General features: G+C 40.9%; 2 protein-coding genes across 10 annotated transcripts in view; one reads left to right on the forward strand and one right to left on the reverse strand.

Moving 5' to 3' along the window:
* The window catches only part of fam184b (family with sequence similarity 184 member B), a 31,772-nt gene extending 24,591 nt beyond the window's left edge, over nucleotides 1-7,181 (forward strand). For 4 of the 9 annotated variants that reach the window (XM_026171012.2, XM_026171014.2, XM_080302931.1 and 1 more), the window contains exons 16-18: nucleotides 603-710; nucleotides 3,413-3,816; nucleotides 6,528-7,181. In XM_026171012.2, the coding sequence (XP_026026797.2) occupies nucleotides 603-710; nucleotides 3,413-3,816; nucleotides 6,528-6,600 (585 nt within the window). In that variant the 3' untranslated portion in view covers nucleotides 6,601-7,181. Of the gene's footprint in view, nucleotides 1-602; nucleotides 711-2,488; nucleotides 2,667-3,412; nucleotides 3,817-6,527 lie in introns of those variants that run through there. The other 5 variants (XM_026171015.2, XM_080302932.1, XM_026171016.2 and 2 more) reach the window with 4 other exon arrangements.
* Nucleotides 7,182-8,248: 1,067 nt separating this feature from the next.
* Nucleotides 8,249-19,968, reverse strand: haspin (histone H3 associated protein kinase). Its single transcript, XM_026171017.2, has 16 exons — nucleotides 19,509-19,968; nucleotides 18,928-19,086; nucleotides 18,609-18,764; nucleotides 17,814-17,951; nucleotides 16,008-17,709; nucleotides 14,493-14,637; nucleotides 14,236-14,387; nucleotides 13,913-14,098; nucleotides 13,415-13,500; nucleotides 13,173-13,235; nucleotides 12,993-13,084; nucleotides 11,721-11,800; nucleotides 10,808-10,896; nucleotides 10,488-10,630; nucleotides 10,281-10,383; nucleotides 8,249-9,137 (listed from the first exon to the last, which is right to left on the reverse strand). Exons 1-16 carry the CDS (start codon nucleotides 19,664-19,666, stop codon nucleotides 8,936-8,938), a joined length of 3,654 nt encoding a protein of 1,217 aa, XP_026026802.2. The 5' UTR covers nucleotides 19,667-19,968; the 3' UTR covers nucleotides 8,249-8,935.
* Between the last annotated feature and the right edge of the window lie 629 nt (nucleotides 19,969-20,597).

Below are 20,597 nucleotides of genomic sequence, written 5' to 3' on the forward strand. Positions count from 1 at the left end.
CAGACTCACTGCAGTGATTCCTCTTGACGTATCTTTAGCATAATGTTGCCTTGTATTGATTTCTTAGCAGTTGCTTTGTTTTCCTCTGGAGACTGAGGTGGTCCAAGGTCCCATCTGACTGCAGCATCCCTGGTTTGATTTCCTTCAAAGTGTTTAGTTGCTAAAACTCACTCTCTAAAGAAAAAAATATACCAAAAAAATAATCTTTTAAACACAGACAGACTGATTATAGCAGCTGCTCTGATCCAAACTCTAACAGTAGCAAGCTAAAAATCAAAATCACACAGTGTGTTGAGACTGGGAGTTAAAAATCTGGCTGCATAAATGAGCATTTTTCCCAAACCATAAATATTTAAATGACTCAGACTAAACCCAGTGGAACAGTGCCTTCATTAATCATCAGCGGTCATGTGTGCGTAGGAGAAAACTACATTTTTCAGTGTCCTCTGACTGAGTGCTGCATCTACCATCTGTGTGACGTGAGGCAGCTTAGCAAACATTTACACCCTCCAGACACAACTCAAACCCTACAACAAGAACAACAACAGAAACAATTGTGAATAAGGCCAGTGAAAGTCCTTCCTCGTCCTCCTTGCCTCCAGGAAGAGAGGCATCAGCTGCAGCTCTACCCTCCTGTTGCCGGGGACAACAGTAGCCTCGGGCTCCGTGACAGCAAGTCCCGCCCCGGGAGCATCACACCAACCACGATGGTGAGTTTGTGTGTTCGGCTCACGCGCGTGAGAGTGAGCCTCCATCCAACCAGAAGGGCTCGCTGGGCCGAAGCCGGCTTCGGTTTCTGGGGCACGAAACAGTGAAACGCAGAAGTTCGCCCACTCACCACGTCACCAGTGTGCCTGCCCTCCCTGCAATAACTCCATCATCACTCGGCTTTTACTAACATTGCATTTGGCAACTAAAGACGCAGATGTGTGAAAGATGTGGGAACTTATATTATGCAGCTCTTTTTTTTTTTTTTTTTTAGTTTGACCTGTTATCAGCTGACGTGCAAACATGATGAAATCGATTTTGAGGCGTTCGCGTCTTTAATCAAAGCTTCTCAGGAGTGTGACTAATAAATCGAGGCTGCTGTAAAGTGCAGGATTCTGTGTGCCTTCACTTGCACTTGTTTGGTGTCAGTCGTGGATTTGTGCTTACCGACCATCTGGCGTGGTACATTTAAAAATGCTGACACGCATCATCACCTGCAGCCTGTCGACAGGCTCCTATGATGGCTGCGGGCCACCAACTTTTGTATTTATGTCCATGCATTTGTTACTGAGAAGTTTCAGTAAAACTACACTTATTTCGGGATGTGTCTTCTTCTCCTGTAACGCCTAAACACTGAACACTTCAGACTCTGCTGTTTCGTTTTAATATAAATCATAAAGGACATAAAACATTTTCCTTAACTGCCGATTTAATCAAACTTACTACTTAAAGATAAAATGTGCATTTAGCTGGGGACTATTTTCAGAGTATGATTTAATACATGTGTAGTATTTACAGGACAGAATATGTGGCTGAAAATGAACTATGGTGGCCTTCATAATAACTGAACACGTGTGGCTTTACTAATTTCACTCATTTCACTAAATTGACTAGTGGGCACTTGCTTTGCAACATAAACTTACCAACATAACACTAACATAAACTAATTTTAAGAGTGGTCTTGCGTAGTAGTTCTCCAGGTTTTCTGAAGGTCTCTTAGTCTTTCTTTGAACATTTGCAGCTTTTTTTCATTTTCATTTTTCAGTCCAATGTACCCGAGTTTTCACGCTCAGATGGATGTTTGTTTTTCTTTGTTTGTTGTTTGTTCAAATGGCATTGGATGAACCAGTGTCCTGACTACACAAAGAACTCGTTTTAAATTTAGGAGACTTTTGCAAAAACATTTATTCAAGTTCTTTATTTGAGTCTATGAAAACTGCCAAAGATACCACAGTAAGCCAAAAGCCTATATCTCAGTAAACCCATCTACAGCAGACGAACATTATCTGAAAGTTATATCTTTAAGAAATAGGGAAAAAAATACAGCAAAGACTTGATACGGCACCTGAAAGATGCTCCTGGCCCTTCAGTAGATCCGTCTATGTTTCACTGAATCCTCATCACAAGTGGTCCCAGTTGAAGGGTGGCTGTCAAGAAGCCATTCTTAAGGAAGGGAAATAGGTTGAAAAGGCTGAGTTATGCCAAATGAAACAAGAAATGGACTGAAAATCTGTGGCAACATATCTCATCAAATAATTACTCCAAATTTAAACATTTTGCTTCAAACTTTTGTCAGTATGTATGCATGAGGTCAGGAGAGAGGCACAACAGTGAGTCTCTACAGACATCTAGAAAACATGATGGAGGGTCTGTCATAGTTGGCCGGTGGTTTTGGAGAGCTTGTCAAAATTGATTATGAATGCAAAAAAGTGCCGTGAGATTTTGATCCACCATCTGGAAAGAATCAGACTGGCAACAGTTTCATTTTTCATCATGACAGAGAATGAAGGAAAAGGCAGCCAACATCCAAAGAAGAGCTTTGAATGTCCTAAACTATTCTTGAGGACCACTTAAAGGAATAACAAGAACGCTTGTCTAATAGAGTTCAGCTGTGTTGAAGAATAAAGGTGGTCAAACCAAATATTGACTTTCAAGCTTATTAGACTTCTGCAACCTCTGTTATCTCTATTCTTGTTTGCACGTTTCTATAAATCAATGCACCTATTTCCCATTTTTCTTGCAAAAAATAAAGAAATGAAGGGCCACTCACGACATTTACACAACATTGTACATTTTTTTAAATATAGGTTGGTTGTCTAAACAGCCAAATTCAAGCCAGAAGCTCAAGCTTCAGACTGCTCTAAATTCTCAGTTTTGCTTTTTTCTCCTCTTGGATCTGCGAGGCAGCTCTGGCTGTGAGCACAGACACCTTGGCCACCTGCTGTTTGGATCTTTTGCTTTTGAGTAGCAGCCAATCAGAAGAAAGTTGGCTGACCTTAAAGAGAGAGGAGCTTCAACAGCTTGTTTCAGACAGAAGATGAACCAAGGCTCTGCACCAACACCCAGTAAAAGCTAAATATAAGCACTGTTTTGAACTGTCAGTCATGCAAAGCTGTCCAAGAATAAAATATGTGGGCCTGGATGTGAGAGCGAAGCCTCCTTTAAACAGATATGTGCTTGTAAATATGCACAATTTGCAAGTAGGAGATTTTCTAGCTTACAGGCCACTTGTAGTCTGAGTGCAACTAACCAATCATTTGTTTGAGCAACAAAAGAGAGACTGATTTTGCCCCATTAGTCATAAATCGCAACCAGTGGGTCCAGATTTCTGCTGGTTATACTGAGCGCTCTGAAAAACTGATCCTTTTTTTTTTTTAAACTCTAACCTATGTGTCAATTTTTATTTATTTATTTTTTTCCACAGAGGAAACGTGCCGAGTCGCCTCCTCGTGTCACCAGCATCTCCACGGCCGGCACTTACAACAGGAGCATCTTTGTGCCCCACTCCTCCTCCTCCTCCTCGTCTTCCTCCTCCCCCTCCGTCCATCAGCACTCCTCCTCAACCCTCCCCCACCAGTCCTCCTCCCACCCTCAAACCTCGCCCCACTACTCCACCTCCTCTCTCCCACACAAACACACGTCCCTCCCCCTCACCCAGCATTCCTCGCCCTCCCTCTCTCGCTCCGCCAGAACCCGGACCTCCTGCATCCCACCGACGCCGGCGCCGACGGCACCTCTCCCCGTCTGCCCCTCGCCTCAGACGGGCATCCGATACGTGTCCCCCTCCTGCCTGGACCCACACGTACACCTGCAGGCCCACTCAATCAGGTATGAATGTTTTGATTCAGCCAGCTGACTTCCTCAGGGTGAGATAAGAAACCAAAAATCAAACTTATTTTTAATATTTTTTTTACTTTTTGACTTAATCCTTACCAGGGATATCACATGTTCAACAAGTTGTATTAACAACCTTTTGAACTTTATATAAAGATATGAAAATATGATAAAAAGTAGAGGGAGCAATACAACAATAATTCTTAGTGATGACATTAATCAAACTGTTACAACAAGGACTCAGATCGCTGGCATGAACTGGATGTCGGGATTAATCAGCTGTCAGTCTGTGTTAATCTCAGCGCTTAGTTCAAGATGAGCCAGCTGTAGCTGTCCGCTGCAGATCTCTTGATGGAAACCTGCCCTACCAGCAGTCATCACTTTCCATGACAGCGTGGCTGGTGATGTTTCCACATTTGTGACTCTTTGTGTCTGTCATGGTGGCAAAATTTGGTCTCATTCTTGCAAGTACTACTACAAATACAACTTTAAGTACTGAATAAGTAATTAACTACATCATGATTAATAAATAACGCCGATCATCCCGCTACAGAATCATGTTTTACAACCTTCCTATTCATGTGGATCTTACTTTGACATTTACTGCCAACCTTAATCAGTGTCACATGGGGGCTGGAGCCTATCCCAGTTACCATAGGGCGAGAGGCAGGGTACACCCAGGACAGATGGCCAGTCTCTCACAGGGCTAACACACAGAGAGACAAACAACTATTCACACTCATGGGCAATTTAGAATCACCAATTAACCTAACCCCACTAACTGCATGTCTTAGGACTGTGGGAGGAAGTCACAGTACCCGAAGAGAACTCACGCAAACACGTGGCGAACATGCAAATGAGGCAACAGTGCAAACCATTGCTGCAAACATAGACTGTATATAAAAGATAGCACATAGACTCTGTGATGTCACATGTTGGTCTGTCGGCTTTGTGTTTTTGTTAGCTCAGCGGTTTGTGACTCTAATGTGGATCATAATTTACAGGCAAACCTTTCATGGTCCATGAGTCCATGAATTAATCAGAACAGGGTTTACGGAGGTCGTGGATCAAGACAGATGAAACAATGCAGTCACAAAAAGTCTAATTAAGACAGACATTTTGAAGAGGGATGTTATCCTGACCTTGTGTACTCATTGCTGTGTGATCATGTAATAATCAGTTTATGACTACTGAGGATTTATGCATACAAATACAACAATAATTCTTAGTGACGACATTAAATAAAACGATCCAAGGTTCACCTTGCTAATGCCAGGTTTGATCCCGTCTTGTCTTCAGAACTGTCAGATTTGTCGGCTGCACATCCATAACGTGACTCGCCCCTATTAACACATCCAAGTGGTTCTCTGTTGGTGACTGTGGAGGCCATTTGAGTTCAGTGAACTCAAAGTCATGTTCAGTACAATATTTTATTGTCCAGTTTTGATGAGCCTTCCCCAACTGTAGCCTCAGTTTCTTGTTCTTAGCTGCTGTAGCACGCCTCCTGTTACTGTAGTTTTCTCCTCTGACCTTTGTCATCAACGAGACATTTTCTAACAGAGAGCTGCCGCTCACTGGATATTGTCTCTTTTTCAAACCATTCTCTGTAAAATAAAAGGAGAGTCCCAGCAGATCAGACGCTTCAGCCTTTCAAGCACCAACTACCATACCAAATTTAAAGTAACTTAAATTACCTTTCTTCCCCATTCTGATGCTCAATTTGAACTTCAGGAGGTGGTCTTGACCATGTCTACATACCTAAAGGCATTGAGTTGCTGCCATTTTATCAGCTGATCATTTTCAGTCATGCAACACTTTATTCTTTAAAAACACCTGAACATGCTGGAGCTTGAGCCACAGACCTTCCAATTGGTACACAGCCCACTCTTCCTCATGAACCACAGATGTACCAAAGGTCTAACAGCTGTAATATAGTGTAAATACCAGTGAGGTGACGTCTTGTCCTAAAGAAGGTATTCAGTAAATGTCAGTCTTTATAAGCTGAAACAGTCATGGTCCTGCTGCTTTCCTTTCTCTCTTTTCTGACTGCAATTGAACACCTTAGCATAACAACTAAAGGTGTAATTAACCTGTAATAAATGTCATTTAATTCAAAATTGTAATGTAATTATATTTGCATACAAATACTTAAACGTAGACACACTACCATAAGGGGGTAAGTCGAGTTTTTACAGGAACAAGGAAGTAATTATACTGTAATTACTTATTATTATTAGCATTATTACTATGTAAATTTAGGACTCCATAAGTAATTTTAAGTATGAGGTAACTAATTTGGAATAAAAACAATGTGTTCCCATCTTACATCGCACACTGTACTTTTCAGGGCACAAATTGCCTTAATTTTGTCTTTTTACTTTTTTTATTCAATATTCATTAAGTAGATGTACATGATGGATATTCTATTATTTACCTTTTTGCTTACGCTGTAGTTTAAATCCCTGTAAAAACCTCTGACTTCTTACCAACTTTATTCTAGTGTACCTACCTTAAAGTAGTAGTATGCGGATATAATAACATTTTAATTTCAAATAAAATCCTTTGAGATTTGTTTTAATTACAGGGGAATTATGCCCTTAGTCGTGGGACGTGTTATAAAATGTTACGAATGTTTTTCTTCCTGTCATGTTTCTGAATTAGTTGTGATTAAAACACTAAACCTGTCTGCGTCTTGTGTGGTGCAGGGGGCCATACCTGGAGCAGAGGGGGACAGAAGGGCTGAAGCAGGAGTGGTTCACCAAATACTTCTCCTTCTGAGCACAAATGCATACAAGCATACAGACACACACATACACATACAACAGCTGCAGGTACATTTCATATCCACTTCATTGCTTCTTATACACATCTGTTTGCTTCCCAGACTCAAGCACACACACACACACACACAAACAGAGAACCTTGAAAACAGACAAACACATCAACAGACATATGGGCTCATCACCAGCAAGGCCATTTCAAACATTGCCTCAAAGCTCAACCAAAAAGTGCTTCTCAAACACATGCCTGACCTCTTCTCAGACATTGGCCTGCCGGATCTTGTTTGTATAGTTTGGAATGTCGCCATATGTTGTTTTTTTTAAAGGACGTCTTCCTTTTTTAATGCAACTGTTGCCCTAATCCCATCGTGTAACGATTCCAGGCAGGTGTTCATTAAGAAAAAAAAAAAAAAACAGCAACCAAGTGTCTCTTTGCGTATGGAAGCATTGAACATATTCAATCAAGATCCACATCAAAATGGACACACACGACTCACCATACCAAAATGAAGCTTGTTTCAATGCAAAAATGTATAATAATCTTAATGATGAAATTGAATAAACTATTTTGTTTTTGTATGTGCGTCTTTTTTCTGTGTATCACATTCTTTGCGCTTAAGCTCAGATGCTTCTCCGTGGTTCAGGGTATCACTAAAAAGATTCACATCATGTGTCGTTTGTATGACAACGTGCAGTGTACTCCACCCGCTGCAAGTACTGCACAGTAGGTGGATTTATAATGTTGAAGTAGCTGAAATTCTTTACCAGGATGATTTATAATTAGTTGTAAATTCTGTTGATAAATTACCCAGAAAAATCTGTTACTGACCAATTTATCAAATTAAATAGTCGACATATCAAACGATTTTAACTCGCTGTTCCAAAGACGACCATAATCACCTTTCAGGTATTAGTTAAAATGATTTATAGACTGCTGTTAATCTGACCACTGACTTATTTTTGTCATCTCAGGACTTAAAAGTTATTAACTCAAAGATAATATACATTTTTGTTTTGGAGACATCTCACCTTTCTGGAGGGAAATAGTGTACCAAGCTTTCTTCTTGATGGTTATCCACAGGAATAAACCCAAACTACTTCAAGGCAGTTTAGTTATACTTTGTTTACTACTTGGAGACATGTTTCACAGCTTACTGGGCTCCGAATAATCCACTAGATTTCCTTCTGCTGGCATTTTAATGCAGTACAATACATTCCCTATCAGTTTAATAAAGGGAGCCCTTCTTCAGCCCATTCCTTTGTCTAACTGCTTATCAAATTCAGAGTCACGGGAGTGCAGAGCCTATCCCAGCTCTTTTAGAGGGAGAGGAGGGGGTACACAGGAGGACGTGGGACCTGGGCAGGTCCCCAGAATATCACAGGACATTCACAGAGACAGATGACCATTGACTAACATTCACACTCACGGCCAATTTAGGATAATCAGTTAAGCTAAGATGGATGTTTTTGGACTATGGAAGGAACACCTGGAGAAAACTAACACAGGGAGTACGTACAAACGCTGACAGACCCAGAACCGTCTTGCTGTGAGGTGACAGTTCTGATTACTATTATATACGACCATACTAAAACAATTATAAATCTAAATACCCTGGTACACAGTAATAACAACTTAACATGCTTCATTTTTTTTCTTACATCTTTTCTTACACTTTTATTTTATATAAAAACATTCAGAACTCTTAAAATGAGCATTTATTGATTATAATGCTTCACACAGAAGTGAATCCTCTGCCAGATTTACCTGTTAAATGTCCCGTTTACACTACATTTACATAGCATAGTTTTGAGATCTAATCTTCTATTTCCCCTTGTTACCTTTCTGCTTTTCAAATGAAATCACATCACATGTTTGTGAACCGTTTCATCATTAACCAGAGAAAAAAAAATGAAAGAAAAGCTGAAACCTGACCATGTAGAAGGTAGTGATTAATTTACACCAAGTAACAGATTAAGAAGCAATGCAGACTGCAAACACTGAACCACATTGCTACAAGATTAAGAAAGAAAAATTTATCATGATAATCTTTTTCAAATTTTATACTTAGGATGCAAAAAAAAACAAGTGAATGGATTTATTAGAATAACAACATAAAGAAGCGCCACTGACCACCAATATATAATCTTCAGTCATTTTAATGAGCCTTGTTTTATGACAGCATTGTCTGCATTACACTCTAAGTAACTCTCCTGTGCCGGCGCGTCCACTGGGAACACTGTTAACAGAGGACGAACGGGAAGAAACAGTGCACCCCCTTCGTGCTAAAAATGGTCTGTGTGAGTTTCCTCACACTTTGCGTTGAATCCTCGTGCTACTGGAACATGGGGCAGCTCTGCAACGCCTCTGTGGCTGAACTGTACTGGAGGACATTGTCATAGAAACCAGTCAGCTCCTCTCGCATGTCCTTGGCAGTCCTCCCCCCTGAGCCGCGGTACTTCATAGAAAGCAGCTTGGAGCAAAGGTAGTGGAGCCACAGTATGTTGGTATGAGGGTGGTAAGCAGCCCAGTTATTCCTGATAAAAGACACAAACAGCATGAGAGGATCAATAAATCAACAACAATGCTGCATTTCTCACTGTGCTGTCATGAACTTTAACAATGCCAAGAGTGTCATATTTGACACGTGAATTTCTGAGACGGCTACATCATCAGTGTGAACCCACACTCTAAAGCAGTGCTGTCAAACATAGGGCACAGGGGCCAGTCCGACCTAATAGTCTGGCCCGCTGCACTGCTTTATAAAATGTGAGGGATTTTTTTTCTCCACAGCTTTTCTGTGAATTAACAAAAACTTTTAGTCTTATAATTACAGGACTGTGTGGGCAATGAGCTACCAGAATTGTTTGGTTTTTTGTTGTAATTTTAAGCATTTCTCACAATTTGAGTCTAAAGAAACTCAAAAACAGAATATTCTCATCATTTCCCTTATATTGAGATCACTCTGAGATTAAATGTGCAGTTAAACTTCTGTACAGTGACAGACAGGGCAGTCTGACCCACTTAGGATTAAAGTGGGCTGTCTGTGGCCCACGACGTAAAATCAGGTTGACATTTGTGCTCTGGAGAAAAGGCCAACGGCAGGGAATGTCCTGACCTCCTGATTCACAGGGAATTATGCAACCTCGCCTCACTGCTTTTTTTCCTTCTTTTTTTTTCTTTTTAAATTTGACATAATTACAAACATGTTTTTATGAGCGTATCAAAGAAAAAGAAATCCTACATAATAGCAAAGAAAAATTATAATTTACTAGAACGTAACCAGTTCAAGTTTAACAGTATCACTGGTTTCATTTTGTTTCCAGGTTTGTTTCCTCATTTCAGTTAAGTTTATTTATAATGTTGGTGGTATTCGTCATTTCAGGACACAAAGAACTGACTCCATGTCATCATCTCAGTCTCAGACAAATGAACAAATCACTCGTTCTTTCTAGTTTAATTGAAAAGTATGATGAAACTGACCTGGACAAAAACTAAAAATATTTACTGTATATTTTTATTCTAGTTTGTTTTGTTTAGTAGGTGCACAGTGATAGATGTATAGAGATACAGCTATAGAAAGATACAGAGACATAGAGTGAGATAAAGACTTTAAGCCTTTACTACACAGAGACTCCTGTTACATGGCACATAGATGCTTGATCACTTAATGGACTGACCCGTTTTCCTGTCTCATGAGTCTGTAGATCTCAAACTGGTAGTCTCCCTGTCCCATGAAGAGCTCTTCATCATTTGAGATGTCACAGGACACAGTCAAATCATCTACAACACAAAAGCAACATTTTAGAACCACTACGTAATATTCACTATGTGTATAACACAATCCACTCAAAGTATGACAGTAAGCAAGTAGAAAAATATCTGACCGATTTCTAGTCTGGAGAGAGAATAGTCAATGATGCGGACCAGCACCCCTCTGGTTTCCAGAGAGTGGGTGGTTCCATTGATGAGGAAGCTCCCCGTCTTCTGCTTGGTTGTTTTGACCAGCACATTTCCCCAGTGCAGGTCCCTGCAATAAACAGTGTGTAGGGTTAAACTGTTAGAGTAGAGTTCCAGCTGAACATTTGTTAGTTTCCTTCTAAACACTAGAGGGTTTTGTTTTGTTAGCGGGGAACAAACTGCATCTGTACGCGTCTTCTTGGGAAACTGTCAGTCGGTGCTGTAATTTATCAATGTGTGTCAGTACCTGTGTTCAAAGTGAAGCTCCTGCTCAGCAACAGCCAAGGCAGCAGTAACCTGGTGAAGGATGCTCTTCGCCACCGCTAAAGATGCCAACTTGAAAACACAACAAGAGCATAAATTAGACAAAGTCTTTTAGACTATTTAAGTGCAACATTCAAGGCATCCAATTTCCCCACGAGTAAACATCCCTGCAAATTCACCCGATAATCAGTGCAGTGAGAAAAAGTGCAAAAAACAAAACAGGTCATGAGGTCCGAGCACCTGTGCCACACACACTGAGCACCTTCTTCCTGAATGTGTCGTCTGAATGTGTCGTCTTCATGTCGACACATTCAGACGTCAGAGTCAGGAAGAAGGTGCTCAGCGTGTGTAAGACCTCAAGTCAGAAAATATTCATAAAACCTTGCAGGGAGATGAGATGTGAATGTTGTGTAACAGCAATTTAAGTTTCTAGAAGCCAGAAAAAGTCCAGCCGTGCCAAAGATAACACTAGTCCGCAAGAATTTTCAGAAGCAAATAATTTCTTTAAGATGTTCATCATCTTCTCTCATTACCTCCAGCGTGCAGTAATTTATGGTCTGGCTGACATTAAGCTGTAATGACTCGACTCAAGAACTTGCTATTTTTATGCAGCCGCTCTCGTCATTAAAATTTAAAAACATTTTTACTGAGAGTGTGAACGTGAAATAAGCAAAGGCTTCTTTTTAGCTTAATCTTCAGTAATGACAATTTGAATACAAAGCGCTTTAACTGACCACACACACTTTCAGCTTGTGTACTTTCTACATTCAGCCAATGTAAAAGTAGTTTTATCTCCAAGCTACCAGCTTTACCTTCTGTATCTCTGAACAGTCACTGAGGTGGCAGATAAAAGCTCAACATTTCCACAAAGACACGGGGAAAGCTTTGATCCCTACCGTTCCGTTGCTGTTCTCCAAGTCGATGCCGCCAAACTCAAACTCCAGGATTAGGAACATTTGGTCATTTTCAAAGAAATCTGAGCAAAGACACAAAAAGAGAAACCCAAATCACATGATTTGCGTATTTTAGGGACCGAGTGGGTTCATTTATGACCCCATTTTAGAAAGAAAGTCTAAAATATTTTTTTAATGGCTTTATATTATTTTCTTAATCAAAAATTTGTTTTTGTTTTGTTAAAAATCTATGACAAATAGATTTTTAACAACAGGCAGAACAATTACATCCTCTTACACTAGAGGGCAGTACAACTACCTGCTCTAATTAAATGGGTACCAACTGCCAGGAAAACAGAAGAAGACAAAGAAGAAATTAATTAACAGCCAAGTCGATCTGACCTGGGTCCTGCAGAAAAACCCAACCCTGATGAAGGCCCTAGCACGAGTAGTGGTCAGAAAAAAGCAAAATAAAAAAAAAAGTACACTGGGGAAAAACTGACCCAATTCCACTATGACTGGTGTGCAGGGGAGAAATTATCAATATGCTTTTTGTGACATTTTTATTTGGTGGTGTGTTGTGTGATTTGGGGAGCACTGATCTAATGATGTGGGGGGCATTTTTTTAGGGCCACTTTGGGCCACTTAATATCTACCAAGCATCATTTAAACACCACTGACCACATCCATCCCTTTTTGACCAGTGTACCCATCTTTGATGGCTGCTTCCAGTCGGATACACACTATGTCACAAAGCTCAAATCATCTCAAACTGTTTTTTGTTTTTGTTTTTTAAACACAACAATGAGTTCACTGAACTGAAACAGCCTCTAAAGTCACCATATTTGAATTTAATAGATGATGTTTGGGATGGGGTAAAACCAGATTCCCATCACGGATGTGCAGTTGATAAATCTCCAGCATCCATGCAATGATGGCATGTGGATACGGCCAAAATCTCTGAGGAAAGTTTCCAGCATTTTGGTGAATCTGTGCCACAATTAAGGTGTGACTAAAAAAAAAATTAAAATCTATAAATGTACAGCTGGTCATAAAGAAAACAAACAAACAAACAAAAACAACAACAACAACAAAAAAAAAAAAAACAAAACAAAACACAGCAAGTTGGGCAAGAACTTTTTTAACATTAATAATTAAATTAAGTTGAATCTTAGTTAGAGAGAAGTTAATATAGAAGTAAGTTAACCCCTAACCCTAAGAAATACACAAAACATGTTCTTGTGAATAAATTATAATGAGCTCTGTCTCACTGACCTGGTCTGTCGTTCTCTGAGCCTTTCTGTTGGTCAAATGTGTCCCACGCTTTCAGGAAATCTGCAGGGTAGCAGCCTTGAACACAGTGAAGACTATGGGGAGAAAAATAGACACAAAGTCACATTAAGACTCAAAACTACTGAGGCACTAACAGAAAAAAAGACCAAAGAAAATACTTACTCTTTGAGTCCAATAAAACCATGGGTCTGGTTGTGCTGCTTCTCTTTGAGGCTGCTCAGCTCCCTGGTAGAAGAAAACAAAACAAAACACACAAACACTGCTCATTAGAGCTGTTCAGCTGGAGTACTTTGATGTGGTTCACCATTAGGTATCACTGTACTGAAACATACAGACCTTATAAGCTCTAGCATTACAGCAAATGGACTGCATATAGTGAGCAGTGTGTACCTGCGGTTACTTACTTAGAGATAATAATTTCATGGAGAATCTCTCCAAAGGTCTTCTGGTCCTCTCCGTTCACCTTCTCACTCCCCTCTACTGGAATGATCTGAAAATACAATCCAGGGTGGGACTTCTTGTGTTGAACGTTTGCAGTTTTTTCAGTAACATTAGTGGTTTTATTTTTGAAGCACATTATAACTCAATTGGTTTATACTACAAATTACAGGCCTGTTCCCTGCCCTTTTAGTTCTGAGCCATCATCAATGCCCCCTTTGTGTTTTCATTGATTCATTTTGGCCTCCTGAGCTTCATGTTGAAGTATCTTTGCTCCCTTTTCGTTCTTTTCTACTACTTAAAAACTATAAGACCAGCTCAGGATCAGAAAAGGGCCAGAAAAGGAAAAACAATGCACAATATTTACCTTCTTTGATACAACTCACATCTGTAACTCTCTAACAGAGCTCAGTCAACGCTACACTTCTAAAACATGTTGTTCACATACACTCAAATGTGCTTACTTTGAGGGCGACGGTGTCTCCTGATTCGTTGTTGGTGGAGAAGACTTCCCCAAAGGTGCCCTCTCCAATCTTCAGACACTGCTTCATACGCTGGGGGAGAATGCACTCTTCCCAGGGCAGAGGCCGCTGCTGGCCACATTCAGCATACACCTTCTCTGCGTCTGACAGGTCTGCGTCTTCACAAACCTTCAACAACAGACAAGTGGGAGGAGGTTACGTGCATCCACAGCCTGGATGTCACGCCATCAGGTCTAACGACCCAAATGCAAAGTGCAGAGAAACCAACAGAAAGTCTGAATATATAACTTATGTGCGTTTAATACCAGGGAATGCTGGCCCAGCAGCTGTGACCGGAGCCGCTTGGGGAGTGGCGTCCGTAAGGGTGTGGTAAAGAGATCCCGACTGAGATCAGCAGTGTCCGTCCTCCCAGGAGAGCCCGACGCTGATAGACGTAAACTCCTCGGAGTGAGCAGCACTAAGGAGAGGGAATGAGGGGGTGGGGGGCAGAGAGAGAGAGTGTAAGGACTCTCAAAGTCAAACTAAAAGCTTAAAATCCAAACACCAGAGTGTACATCATTACCCAAGCCTTTGCGATGAACAGAGAGGGCGGCTTTGATCCGGCTCCAGGTTTTTGTGTTTGGTGTGAAATCAGCCAGCAGGGATGAGAGGTTGAGCCGAATTGCTTTCACCGGGGTGGAGAAATTCATGGTAGAGCCCAAAAACTCCTACATATAGCACATACAACAGGCTTTAGGTTAAATGACTTAAAAGCCTTTAAATGTTTGATTAGTGCTCGGTGGATCGTGACAGAAAAACTTAAGAGTTAACACAGATCTGCTCTGTGATCAGAAATATTCTGCTTCTTCACTTACGGGAAGAGTCAATAGCTTAATAGTTTTTATGAGGTTTGGAGATCAAATGAAGTAATCATTTGTGGCACTAAAGGGACAATTCATCCACAAATTGTATATAGATAGATTATTTTCATGCTAATTTGCCCAGTTTTGGAGATTTTGGCTGCATGGACATTTGCCTTCCTTTGAATACAACCAAACTACATTGCAGCTACATGGAAGCTTGTGCTCGCTACAGTGTGAGAGCACCTAAACATTATATGCTTACCCATCACCAGAAATGTGATGTTGGTGAGATGCAGGATTTCTTTATAAATGCAGCAATGAGTGCAAAAATAGGAGATACTGGTAAGCTGGAAAACTTGGAAGCCAATTAGAATCTTTTGTCACACCACATGTTCAACATCAAGAATAATTATCTGGTCACTAGCTTCGTTGGCATGTTTTAACTCAACTCTGGTACAGGCTGAGAGAGCAGACACCCCCTCTATCTCTTGTAGTGGTATTGAGTTGTGTGTGTGTGTGTGTGTGTGTGTGTGTGTGTGTGTGTGTGTGTGTGTGTGTGTGTGTGTGTGTGTGTGTATATAAAATAAGATGGGGTCAAAAAGTCCCCCTCTAAACTCAGTCAGAGTTGGCTTCTTCTCCCACAGTCGATCACCTGCTTCCATCTCATTCCATCTCCACTCCTCAGTCACACTAACCCTCTGCATGTCCTCTTTCACTACATCCATTAACCTTCACTGAGGTCTTCCTCTTTTCCTCCTACCTGGAAGCTCCATATTAAACATCCTTTGTCCAGTACATCCACTATTACTCTGGATAAATACAACATAATAAAACCAGTGCTGGTACCAAAAAAACAAGATTTTTCATAACACACAGGAAAAGACCCAGGGAAACAGAGTTAATGATAAAAAAAATATGGCTAAAAAAATAACCCTAAAAACCATAAATTTCACACCCGAGCCTCAACTCTTGTGGCTCAGTAACAAATACTTGTTACCATCAAGACATCGGGAAACCAAATGTGCAGGTTACCGGTAATTAGTGCAGCTGCATCTGATTAATACTCTAATAGTCAGCATCATTTGTTGACTGGAGGGATTTACAGAAAAGCAAAAGCATCAACTTAAATGGTAACTTCAACAATGAACCCATTAACCATCACCTTCATTATCCATCCAGCGCTGCTGAACATGCGAGCCTACTGTTTCAGCTGTCACTCTGAATTTGATTCTTACCTTTGGTTGCTTGTGCTGTGAGGGGATCATCTCATTGATGCTACAGTCCACAGCCCTGCTCCTGATCATGTGCGTGCTGGCGTTGCCTTTGTTTTTCCAGCGGCTCACGCTCATGCCGCTTACGCACGCCTTCCTCGTCGTCCCAGGGCGGTCTGTGGATGCGCTCCGCTGTTTCTTTTCCTTCTGAACCACGGGCATCTTTTTTCTCTTCTTTACAACTTCTCTGTCTGAGGCGTTCTCATCCTCAGAAGTAGTCAAACGTCCGTTCTTCACGCTGGCTTTCGAGGCAGTCGTCTCTTTACTGTCATCGCTCTCCGACAAGTGGTCCGTCTTTGTCTGGTCGTCACTAGCTGAGTCGGGCACATCTCCGGCTGGTTTTAGCAGAGCACCTTTGGGACTCATAATTTCTTTCAACAGTGACAAATTTACTCTCTTTATCCCAACAATAATGTTATCTGTTAGACATTTCTCCTTCAGCCCTGCTGTGAGATCTGCTGCACATTCTGTCTTGGCTGATTGTGTCTTACCCAAATCTTCCTCTGTCTGCTTTGAGAAGCCTTTTAGTTGCTCTTGTGACAAAACCAGGTTCTTCATCTGGACTGAACACCTCTTAGTAAGACTTTTACTCTTTGCCACTATAGCCTCGCCTTCCACTGTCTGCACGGTGCTGCTGGACTCCAAATGTGTGCTCATTATAATCTCAGAGCTGCTGTCTGTGTGATGAATAGACTGAACATAAAATACCGATTCTGACTGCTCCATAGGTGATGCGGCCGAGTGTTCGGCTGACTGCTTAGAGTTAACTAATGGAGAAATGTTAGTGTTGCAACTCCGACTCATTGAAGCTTCTTGGTCAAAACTACTACGGATATCATTGACTGTACCTGATAAATGAAGACAAAACGATGCTTTTAAAGACTCTGACAGATCGACCGCTTCACTGCTGTCCACAGGCTGTTTGTTTGTTTGTCGGCTGTGCAGTGAGTTTGAATGTCCCAGACAGGATGAGTAGGTTGTTTCACAGCTCAGCTCAGCGAACAAGTCTAATCTCTCCAGCGGCACGGTGCAGCGTGTGGACAAACATTTCTCCTTCAGCGTCTCGATCAGCCAATCTAACCCTCCTGCTGCTGCAGATACAAACTGACTGCTGCTGCCACTGTCTGCAGACAGCAGATTTGCACTCTGTAATTTGCCTTCATTTTTAGACTTTGATTCACTTCTTCTCTTGGGCTCTGAAAATAAATCAATAGATGGTTCTATGTGGTCAGGTAGGTCTGTGTCTGTCTGCTGGCAGTGAAGCGAACAATCTGGTGGGGAGACTATGCCGTCTACTGACATGGATGGAGGAGTGCAGGACAGATTGTTGACTGAAAATGGTTTAAGCTTCCCGCGTTTGCTGAAGGATCCTGCTGACGGTGTAGAGCAGAAGATGGGTTTCCTGGGGCAGGGTCCAAGACTGCAATCTGCCAACTCATTGAGAGATATCTCTCGGAAGGGAGCGCTCATAGAGTTCTCTGCACTTGACGGCCCCAATGCCGGAGGCAGTTTTCTTTTCCTGGAAGACCTGCTGTAAGGAAAGGCTGTAGAAGTGAAGTCATCTGAGGAGCTGAGTATACTGACAGATGCTTTGGGGACTTTGGGTTTAATCACAGCGGCTCGTCTACGTTGGGTTACAAAGCGGCCTGCAGAAGATGGATAAACACTAGAAAGCAGGAGAAGAGAGGATGAGAGCTAAAGGTTACTGCAAATAATGATGACATTTCTGTTCAGGCTTTTAACAGAGCTCTTAAAGACATGAATGCTCACTTTGAGTTTGTCCTCATTTTATCTGAATTTCTGTGGCCTTTTAGTGCAGACGTTTCTTCCTCACTCTCCGTGGTGACAGGAACCTGCTGGCCCCTCCGCTTCATCAAAACTCTGTGTCCAGACACAAGCCGGCTCGTCCTGATAACGGGAAAAGACACAAATCATTTCACAAACAGACAAATAAATGCAAAAGAGATGCTTTAAAAGTTGTGAATGGCTAACAATAGTCACTCACTGCAAACCAAACGCTGAAAGTGCTGAGGTAGAGAGTAAAATAGAGAGAGAGAGAGTAAAGAGAGTAAAAAGAGAGAAGTTAGGCAGAAACAAGTCAAAGTAATGCAAAACATTTTGTATCAAAAAGCCTGCTGATAGAAAACTCACAACTCATTTTTAATAATTTAAAAAGTAGTTCCAGCATCTCAAATGTAAAGATGTTTTTCCTCTGCATGATTATAAATTTGAGTTTGTTTTGGGACTGCTCTGGCAAAAGTAAGTTTCACTTGAGACATCTGTTTAAACTCTGAGAGCAGCCAAAGTGCAATTGTCAGTATATTTTTTTACATTTGATATTGATTTAGACAAGCAGCTCAAGAGCTGACTCTGCAAACTGCAGCTTTTGGAATACATTTCACAGAAACTGCTGAAAACTGTTTGATCAGCCTTCAGTTTGCCAGAAATGTCAAACCTCTGCTTACATTCACAGTTGTGGTTATATTTAATAGAACCCCAAAACTCTCAACATGAGTTGTCATTTTAGTAATGTGTTGTTGCTTTGTTGTTTTTAAATGCCCAGACCTGGTTGTTTTGCTCTGCTGAGTTAATACAGAAGGAGGAGGTGGAGCGAGCATCCTGCTGTTCTCCTCATCGCTGCTAGTCTCCGTTATACAACGTATGGTCTTTCTTTTGGCAGGACGCACTGCTCTACGACTGGCCACACTACTCTTCTTCTTTCTAAGGAAGGGAAAGAAATGGTGTGCACCACTCACACATACAATACAACAAAAAAAAAGCAAACTACTTCAAGGATATTTTTCTAGCCTAAGATAATCTAATAATTCAAATGCAGTAATACTGACTGCAATGCTATTTACCATTTATTACAATATTCACAGACCTGGCTGTCCTGCTCTGCTGAGCAGGTGGAGGGAGAGGAGGTGCCTTCTCCTCATTGCTCATGTCCTCTTCATCCACACTCTTCTCGGTCAGACAAAGCATTGCTTTCTTCTTGGCAGGACGAACGGTTCTTCCAGTCAAGGCGTTGGTGCTCTTCTCCCTGTTAAATGAAAAGCAGATGAAGCAAAGAAGATAGTCAGGCTCACAATCAGAGCAGGAAACTCTGATTGACAACTAAACTGTACTTTGCACACGTCCACAGGGGGTTGTTATGTATGTACAAACTGTTGATTTACTCTACATTTTTGCCACTGTTTTAATTAGCTACAGTTTGGTGTATTTAAGATATTTAACTATATTTTCATATAGTAAAAATATAATAAAACGAATCCTTTATAAATATATTAATAACTAAAGACTTCAGATATGTGACTGTATGGACTGGCATTTCTGTGGCTTCCATACACACCAATAATATATTTCTTATAAGCTAAAACTAAAAAGTAGCTGCACAGTTTTTGTGATCCATAATGTAGAGAAAATACTGAAAAGACGGTTTAGTAAAGAAAATTATAAACATACCTTATCCTCTGAGGTTTGGACGGCTCAAAGACGGAGACATCCGAGGAGGACGGGGTGCTGTCGAAGGCCTGCTTGCGGTCTTCAGGTGAGATCCAGGCGGACACCTTCCGCCTGTGTTTCCCGTACGTCTTCAGATATAGCGGCTTTACTGGCTTCATGTTTTACTTCCCAGCAACAACCGTGCCAAAAGGTAAAACTTTTATAAACTACAACTGGAGATTTACCGCGGCTGGAGCACACAGGAGTAAGCCACAGTCTGACAGGTTTATATATCGACCGTTGACTGTGCAAAACCACCAAACCACTACAATGATTTTAATAAAGCGTAACCGAAGAACTAATTCTCAACTAACTCAAGCGTAATAACAGTTTTAGCCTGTATCCATGGTTGCTAGCTTTATCTTTTTCTTGTCTTGCTAGAAATCGGAATAATCCAACCCGCTTCTTGTTCAAACTGCTGGAAAACGGTGATTGGTCTGCAACTGTTCGGTGGCTTTATCACAGCGCCCCCTGGAGGATTGGAGTAATAGCAGCAGGCGTTTATATTAGTTGCAATTTTTCCTTTTTGCTGTCCTCTTGGCCAGGTTTCCGGTGGAAAAAAACATTTTAATTTCAGTGAAACTTAAATATATAAATATAGTATATATAAAAAAACTTTGCAAAAACTGAATGTAGCTTCTATCTTGTGACAGGAATGATGTGATATCACTCATGAGAGATATGTGTAAGATATGATTCACAGATTCACCCGTGTTTCATCTTGAAAGTAAACATTTTCCTTAGATTAGTTAGATTTACATTACTTAAATACACTTACTACAGTTCATGTAATGGAGGCTACTGGAGATTTGGAGCCCATGCCAGCAGTTCCAACTGGGGTTTTTAATTAAAGAAAAAAATATATATATATCATCATTTGCACCCAAATAGTTAAATGTTGCTGTTGGGTAGTTAGTTACTGCTCCAACAACAGGTAGTTGGAAAACGTATTGCCTCTGTTTATTAATCCTCAAAGCTGACAGTAGATTTTTTTAGCATAAATATTTGCTAAAGTAAATAAATAATATTTCCGTTTTTCCACTTTGATGT

This window comes from Astatotilapia calliptera, chromosome 6 (assembly GCF_964374335.1).
Source record: "Astatotilapia calliptera chromosome 6, fAstCal68.1, whole genome shotgun sequence".
Lineage (NCBI taxonomy): Eukaryota > Metazoa > Chordata > Actinopteri > Cichliformes > Cichlidae > Astatotilapia > Astatotilapia calliptera.